The sequence below is a fragment of the Opisthocomus hoazin genome, chromosome 6 (genome assembly GCF_030867145.1).
Source record: "Opisthocomus hoazin isolate bOpiHoa1 chromosome 6, bOpiHoa1.hap1, whole genome shotgun sequence".
In the NCBI taxonomy this organism is placed as follows: domain Eukaryota; kingdom Metazoa; phylum Chordata; class Aves; order Opisthocomiformes; family Opisthocomidae; genus Opisthocomus; species Opisthocomus hoazin.
The window spans coordinates 31,750,361-31,758,738 of record NC_134419.1 but is presented as its reverse complement, the minus strand read 5'-3'; the positions used below and the strand labels follow the sequence as shown (position 1 = coordinate 31,758,738).

The window sequence follows — 8,378 nt, the reverse complement described above, 5'->3', positions numbered from 1 at the left end:
CAGCCTAAAACCTGCTCCCGGTGACCCGTGTTGGCGTTCAGCCCTTGTTGGGTGGAGGGGTGAGCTCGGGGCCGGTGGGACGCGCTGGGCGAAGGCAGATGGGAGTTTCTCGGCTGGGCTGAGAGCGCTGGCGGCTGGCAGAAGCCTCACCACCGACCTGCCAGCCGTGCAAATCCGCGATGGACGTCACTGAAGGGGAATAAATATAGAAACCTGCGACACCGCTCGTTCCCATAGTCACTTTCCAGGCCGTAACTTTGCGCTGCGAGGTGACATCAATTAAAGAAAATGTATCTCTGCAGCGAGCGGTTTCGCATTCCTGCCCGGAGGAGTTCGATACTGGGGACCCTCCCTCCACCCGCTCCCGTCCCCGTGACACCAGAGCCCAGCGTCGTCTCGAATCGCGTCCTGAAAGCCAGCGAGGGGCAGGGAGGGTAACGCATCCCCGCTCGTATCAATCCTGACTTTATCCGGCAGTGCTTTGTGCACCAGAGGGTCCCCGCGCCCGCCCTTGGGGTGCAGCCCCTTCTCCGGGAGTGGGTGAGCGGCGGGCGCCGACGCATCTGCTCAGCGGGGGATATTCAAACTTTTAAACAGCTCCCAACTCCCTTGGTGAGCCAGAAGGAGAAATGGGAGTTTGGCTCCGCACGACGCGCATCCCCCCTCCGAAGCCTCCGCATCCCGTCGTGCGGCTCAGCTCGCAGGGCAGCCCGAGGATTTCAGGGGACCCCTAAAAACGGACGGCTTTTTGTCGGGACGGGGTGGTGGGGCCGTGTGATGCCTGAGCCAGGGAAAAGCTAAGCCAGTGGAGCCCAAAATGCCGCTTTCCTGGCAGGTTGGGATGTGCTTGGGGAGGGCGGATGGAAGACGGACGTGGGCTGATCCCCGGTGGCAGGGATGCGGGTGCTGGGGCCGCTGTGTGGCCCGTGCACAGGCTCGAAAAGGCTGCTGTAGATGTCCTGCCCCTTTCCAGGCAGATTTACCTTGTAATTCCCAAGATCCCAATTACTCCGGAGGTTGGGGCTCTTGCTCCTTCCCGGGGGAGGCGTTTCATTCCCTGCTGCATCCTTGCAGAAGCGAGCTGTGGGCGAGGGAAGGCTGGTTGATAGGTGCAAACTATTTTGTAGGCAAAATCTGAGTCGAAAATGAAGCGCTGGGCTGCTGGTGAGCCGGATTTTGGGGGGAGGAGGGCAGGAAACTTCCTCCTCTCTGCGAGCATCGCCTCCAAAGAGGTGAGGAAAGGCAACGAGCGCTTCTCTTCTGCTTCGTTTGAATTCTTACCTTTTTTTCTTTTTAACACTCTCTGTTTTAATAAGGAAGAGCCTGGGTCAGGAGCGGGTCTGGCGAAACGCTGATCCCGGCAGCCCCAGGAGCCGGGATGCCGGAGATGGGGCACGTGGGAGCCCAACCGTCTTTGTGGCAGCACCAGTCAGGCTTGGAAGTGACCAAAGGGTCCCCAGGGCCAGTCCCTCCCCGTCCGGGGTCGTTCTCCGAGGCCGCTGGCTCGCTCCGAACCTTGGGCTAATCGGATGCCGCTCTCCGAGCTCTAGATCAAATCACAACTCCCACGAAATGAAGTTTTCTGGATGCGGACGGCCGCCTGCATCATCCATCACCGCACGGCTCGTGGCACGTCCCTCTAGGGGGTCATCATGCTCAACATTTGCCTTTTTCCAGCCGCCACCATCAGCTTTTCCCCATTAAGGATGCCACCGGGGGAGGCGAGAACTCCGTCGAAGACCCCCCCCACCCCGTGTCCCCCGCCGCCGTCCCCCGGTTGCGTTTCGAGGTGCAGCTTGGTAACAGGGCGCAGGAGCCGAGCACGTCGAGGTCTGTTATTAGCTCTGCCTCGGGTCCCCTGATGGATGGAGATGTTTGCTGGGTTACAGACCTATTGATTTCTCAAGGTTTGGGCTTTATTTTTCCTTTGTTCCATGCGCAAGAGAGGCTGGAGGAGGAAATCCAATGCGCGCCCACTCTTTGGCTCCCCACGGGAACTTCCCAAGGGCTGCGCATCAATTCACGGCGGGTCAGATGCTGCAAGTCACCGCGGCAGAATGAGGAGGGTGGGTGATTTTAGAGGGGCCGGGGGGGGATCCCCGCAGTGCCGGGGACAGGGTTGGGCAGGTCTCGTCTGGAAGCTGCCACCTCCCTCCGTCAATTAGGGCCGCGTGGCGAGCAGGTAATTAGATCTGCTCGGCTGCAACCGGCTGGCACTTGGGCCCTATCAATTAGCCTTGCTCTGGGTGAGGCACAGAGGGACGAGGGGGCTGATAATGAAATGCGGTCGTGCCAGGCGTCGCCGGAGGGTGGGGGCGATGGGTGCACCCGCTGCTTGGGTGCGAGTCTCTCGCTCGGGCTGAAATCGCGGGTTTCGGGCGCGGGATCCTGGCAGTTTGGGTTTACCCAGCTTTGCAGCACCCGCCTTTCCTGCCGGTTTTCCTTAAAAAAGCAATTTATTCAGCCCCGCCGTGGGGACAGAGGTGGCATCAGCGGGGACGGGGACAGCGGGCAGCCCCCCGGGCAGGGGGGACGAGCTGACGGCGGTGGGTTTTTCTCCTTGTCGTCCCTCCCAGGGCCGCCGGCATCTCTCCGTGGCCATGCAGCGCTGCCTGTCCCGGCCGGTCGCCCCGGGGCCAGCGTGACCGTGACGCCCTGCCTGTCCGTTTCCAGGTAGGTGCCCGCAGGGTGGTGAGGGGACTCTGGGGCTCCGGAGGGGATGGAGGGGAGAGCCCCCTTCCCAGCAGCACCCAAAACATTGGCCGCTTGCGCGGTGACGCATCCACCTCCTCCATAATTGATTTTAAAGAGGAAAAGGCTGAGTGCTGACAAAGCCAGGCCCTCGCCCTGCGAAGCTGTGTGATTCACAAGTCACTGACAGCATAGCCTTGTCCTGCGGAGTATTTCTCTGAGCTCGGGAAATGCCTCCTTCACCTGCTCCAAATCAACTAAAATCATCACAATTATAATCAGTGTCCCTGCCCATGGCAGGGGGCTTGGAACTAGATGATCTATAAGGTCCCTTCCAACCCAAACCATTCTATGATTTGTTCTATTATAATAATTATCATCACCGTCATCATCATCATCATCTGCAGGACCCAAAACACCTTTTGCACCACAGAGGCTCCCAGGGCACAGGCATATGCTGAGCCCCGGCCCTATGGGACACGGGGCAAAGCAGGGCTTCCCGTAGGTCCCAAATCCAGGCAAATTTTGGGGAAGCGGAGCAACGCGCAGGAGGGGTGCTGGTGGGTCACGGCTAACCTCTCCCTCTGCTTCTTCCAGGTCCAACGCCTCCGTCACGGAACGTAAGTAACCCCCATGGCACGGGGACAGCGGTGGGGATGCCAAGCCCACGTTAGACTAGTTGGTACCCGGCAAGCAGCCGGGGTGCGTTTCTGGGGCTCAGACTGCCAGCGTTTCAGAATTCAAAGGCTCCCCTTTGGCATTTCCTGGTGGAAACCCAGGTTTGCTTCTGCGTTTTGAGGCAGAAGCTGTATTTTCTGCTGGGAAGGTGGAGATCAGGCCTTCTCTGCCCTAGTGAGGTCCCATCTGGAGTACTGTGTCCAGTGCTGGGCTCCCCAGTTCAAGAAAGATGAGGAGCTACTGGAGAGAGTCCAGTGGAGGGCTACAAGGATAGTGAGGGGACTGGAACAGCTCTCCTATGAGGAGAGGCTGAGGGAGCTGGGCTTGTTCAGCCTGGAGAAGAGAAGGCTGAGAGGGGACCTAATAAATGCTTATAAATATCTGCAGGGTGGGTGTCAGGAGCACGGGGCCAGACTCTTTCCAGTGGTGCCCAGTGACAGGACAAGGGGCAACGGGCACAACCTGAAGCAGAGGAAGTTCCAGCTGAAGATGAGGAAGAACTTCTTCCCTCTGAGGGTGACGGAGCCCTGGCACAGGCTGCCCAGGGAGGCTGTGGAGTCTCCTTCTCTGGAGATCTTCAAGACCCGCCTGGACACAGTCCTGTGCAGCCTGCTCTGGGTGACCCTGCTTCGGCAGGGAGTTGGACTGGGTGACCCACAGAGGTCCCTTCCAACCCCTGCCATTCTGGGATTCTGTGATTCTGGTTCAGCGAGGGGGGAGGCTCTTCAGGTGGACCACAGGGTGTTTGCCAAGGACCTGGCTGGGGAGGGAGGAACCAGGATGCGGTATTTCGGGGATGCTACCCCACCTGAGACGTGAGGCTGAAGCCGTGGTGGGCGAGGTTCACGTCCCAGGGTGACACGTGTCCCCGCGGCCCTGCCTTTCAGAGTTTGATGGAGAATCGGTCGGATGACCGCGGGAACTGTTGTTATCACCGGGGGAATCCTAGCGACGGTGATCCTCCTGTGCATCATTGCCGTCCTCTGCTACTGTAGGCTACAGGTGAGCGCCGCAGCCGTCCCCTGTCTTGCCACGAACCCCAGCGGGTCTCACTGGGGGTCTTCTTGCCCGTGAAGCGCTGGGAGTTGAAACCCTGCTTTCCCCCAGGTGCTGCAGTTAAGTCCTTTCCTCCTCCCGGCACAGGAGGATTGTCCTAAGGCTTCTGGGGCTCTGCAGCACTTGCTGGTTTAGGTGTTGGCTTGGCTGGGTTTGCAATACCAAATGGAGATTATTTTATTTTATTTTTTCCCCGCCCTGTAAATTAAACAAGGAGGCTTTCAACCATGGCTGGCTACAACCTCCTGCTCTTTAAAAGTTAACGTGAAGTCTGCGCCACACAGCAGTGCCCGTGTGACGAACAGCCCAGCGGTTCCTTGGAGGGGTTTCCAGCTGGCGTGGTGGAACACCTCCCCGCTGCAAACCTCGCTGGCAGGGGAGAGGACAAGCTCCCCAGCAGCTGCCTCCCGCAGCACGCTCGGGCCCTGGCCAGGCTTTGTCCGGCTTCTGCTGCTTTGCTGGACCCAGGGGTTGATGGAGCCAAGCGGCGAGAGGCCAGCGGGGGGTTTCTGGGGTGGAGGGACATGGCAGGGCTGGCTGTGACCCCTTCCCTTCTCGCCCAGTACTATTGCTGCAAAAAAGATGACTCCGATGAGGAAGAGGAGGAGGAGGAGGAAGAGGAAGAGCCCGACCTTCCCACGTGCTCGCACCTCAGCGCATGCAACGCCTACAACTCGCGTGCGGCGGACGGCCAGGGCAGCCCCGCTCCCTCCCCCAGCGAGCTCAACCACCACGGGGCTCACAGCTACTGCCCAACCTGCTCCCCGTACGGATCCCCCTTTTACATCCGGACTGCCGAGATGGTGCGCAATGGGGGCGAGAGGGTCGCCTACGGCCCCACGTGCTGCAAGGAGATGGGGCCGCCCATCGGCATGGCCGCCCTGCAGAGCTACCCGGTGAGCCGGCACAGCCTCCTCCGCGAGAGCTGCCCCAACCCACGGGCCCTCAGCACGGAGGTGTAGCCACCATCGCCACAATGGAGGTGTAGTCACCATCACCATGATGGAGGTGTAGTCACCATCGCCACGATGGAGGTGTAGTCGCCATCGCCACGATGGAGGTGTAGTCGCCATCGCCACGATGGAGGTGTAGCCGCCATCGCCATGATGGAGGTGTAGCCGTCATCGCCACGACGGAGGTGTAGTCGCCGTCGCCATGATGGAGGTGTAGCCGCCATCGCCATGATGGAGCTGTAGCCGCCATCACCACGACAGAGGTGTAGTCGCCATCGCCACGATGGAGGTGTAGTCACCATCACCATGATGGAGGTGTAGTCGCCATCGCCTAAATGGAGGTGTAGTCACCATTGCCACGATGGTAATGGAGGTGTAGCCACCATCACCACGATGGAGGTGTAGTCACCATCGCCACGAGCACTGGGGAAGGGGCTTTTTGCTTGTCTTTGGGGGAGGGGGTTTCATGCGGAGAGGACCCTGTAAGCCCAGCCTGAGACCAGCACAGTCCTCCTGCTGAACCGCCCAGCACAGCTAAGCTTCATGGGCGAGAAGACGAGAGACACCTCGAAGGGCGACATTAAACCGGCCACCTCCGAACCCATCGTGTCATTATTGCTCTGTCTCCCAAAGGGACTTGTCTAACGAGGGCTATGTACAGTACAACCCAATTTAATTACCCCCGGCTCCCCCGAGTCCCCGAGCCTGGAGCGAGGTCTCCGGGGTCCCCACGCCGCCATGCCCACATGTGACCACCCACCAGCCGCTGCCTCGGCAAACCCCTCTGTGGAGCTGGGAATGGCAGTGTTCCTCGGCGACGGGGAAAGCGAAGAAGGGAAGATCTGGAAAGCAAAGGCAGGAGGGAAGATCTGGACCGTCCTGCTCCCCTCGCACTGCGTTCGTTGCTGCTAGCAGATAGCTTTTGTGTTCGAGTGCAAGATGGGACACCGTCTCCCACCCGCTTCGGTCTTTGCACGTGCTGGGTGAAATTCAGATCACTGCCGGGGGAGGCAAAGTTGCTCGCAAAACTGCTTGTCCACGCAAACGGGCACAGGCTGATCCTCCTGCGGCCGAAGCCCCCACCTCTCCTACTCTTCACAAGCTTTCCTAGGAGTGATTTTAACTTGGACCCATAAAAATGGCAAGATTTTACTTACGGGTAGAATTGCATCCCTAAATAACCGTAGTTTTGGTCACCTTCAGCTTTCAAAGCCTTACCCAGCCCACCCTGGCAGCCAGAGGAAGGTTGGCTTTAGGACGGCTTTTGCTCTCAACAGCAGAGACCAGCGGGTGACATCTCCTCCTCGGCGGGGACCGCGGCCTCCCATGGCAGAGTGGTGTGGAGGTGGCAGCGGTCCTCGCCCTTTTGCTTAGGGAAGAAGAAGGGGCAAGACCTGAACCTGGGTTCGCCGGCCCTGTGGCTGGTGACAACAGCCGGTGACTCGGCCTTTCCGCAAAAAATGAATGTGGGAAAGTTCCTTCTCCCTCCATAAATCAAATGAGGTGAAAAAAAATACTAAAAGAACATCTCCGTCACTCGCGGGCGCTTCCCGGGCAGCCACAATCCCCGCAGCCGTGCGGATGCCGTCGGAGGCAACGGCAGGAAGCGCTCGCCTTTGCAATATAGGATACAACTGCTCAGAAATGGGAGTGGTCTGGGGTTTCTTTTCCCACAGCCGCCATCTAGGAATAGTCCTGCTGCTCACAGGGTTTGGACTTGACCTCTCTGTTCATGCGTGGAAAAAGCAGGTCTCGGCACGGAGATGCACGTGAGCCTCGGGTGTCAACGTTATCAAGCGAAAAGCTGCTTCACACTCGGGAGCTGCTCATGCCTTGGCACCTCTGCTCAAACTACCCGAAAGAAAAGGAGCCAGATGAACGCCAAATGCGGTGACGGTCCTCGTCAGCAAGCAGCGTGCCCCAGCCCGCATTTTACGCAGCCTTTTGAGCAAGCGTCGCGCGCCATCACCCCCGCCTCTGGCGCAGAAAGGCATCGCATTTCCATTATCCTGCAGCTAGCTGCGTCTCTTTTAGAGAGTCTCCTTCCCATTTTCCACGTAGCGATACCAGGTCTTTAAATGTCCTCTCACACGAAGGGCAGGCGGGAGGGAAGATGAAAGTTAGCGTCGGCCAAGATCTTTGGATCCCGTTCGTAGCTCCTACTGCTTCCCATCCAGCCTGAAAATACAGTCTGTAACTGGGAGAAAAAACCTTGTCTAACTCGGTAAACCCCACCCTTTCCCACAAAAGCATCCACTCAGCTAGGTCCCATCCCGCTGGGAGCCCCGGGAAGTCGCTGTGTCCCGGCGTGAGCTGCGGGCTACTCTGCCCAGCGGCCCTGCGACGCCGTCCCCTCGCAGGGCGCGGAGCCAGCTCGCAGGCACGGCAGCTCCCGGCATCCAGCGCTACCTCTTGGCACGCAGCAAGGCTCCCCACCGCCGGGCCGTGACCTCCGGAGGGTGGGAACAACACCGGGAGCTTTCACTTCTGCGCATCACCCTTCCGGTGGAAGGAAGGCGACCATCATCTTCGTCACACGCAAATTAAGCGTGACCCGTCACCTGCTAACGAGGCGCCAAGGCTGGCCAGGCAGTTCCAGAGCAGCCCCGATGAGGGTTAGCCTCACGGTTAACGCAGCACCCTGCGTCTGGCGTGGCTGCAGAGAAACGGGGGAGTGCGAAAGGGCTGGAGACACGGGAGATGCCGCCGTGGGTTAGAAGGTTTGGGGAATGGTGGAGGGACAGGATAGGGTAGGGGCAGGGATCCCCAGATTTTTTCCACTTCAGATTCCTCCTGTTGTTATTCTCTGTCTTTGTTGCTCAGCTATGGGTCCAGATTCAATGTCAGAAATAAACGAGGACTTTGAAATACAAAACAGGAGTGGTTTCTGCTCTTTGGCAGGCAACACAAAATGGGTTTTACCCGGTGCTGCCTGGAAGCTCTACTGGAGGATTCTTCCACCTCACCCTCCCCGCTCCTGCTTTTGTTCCTCTCGTGTCC

At 59.0% G+C, this 8,378-nt stretch overlaps 1 protein-coding gene across 1 annotated transcript; it reads left to right on the top strand.

Annotated features, from left to right (window-relative positions):
- Positions 1-2,583: 2,583 nt before the first annotated feature.
- On the top strand, positions 2,584-5,387 carry LOC104334013 (protein FAM163A). Its single transcript, XM_075424168.1, has 4 exons — positions 2,584-2,673; positions 3,289-3,311; positions 4,257-4,371; positions 4,989-5,387. The coding sequence occupies exons 3-4, from the start codon at positions 4,279-4,281 to the stop codon at positions 5,385-5,387; spliced, it is 492 nt and encodes a 163-aa protein (XP_075280283.1). The 5' UTR covers positions 2,584-2,673; positions 3,289-3,311; positions 4,257-4,278.
- Positions 5,388-8,378: the final 2,991 nt, after the last annotated feature.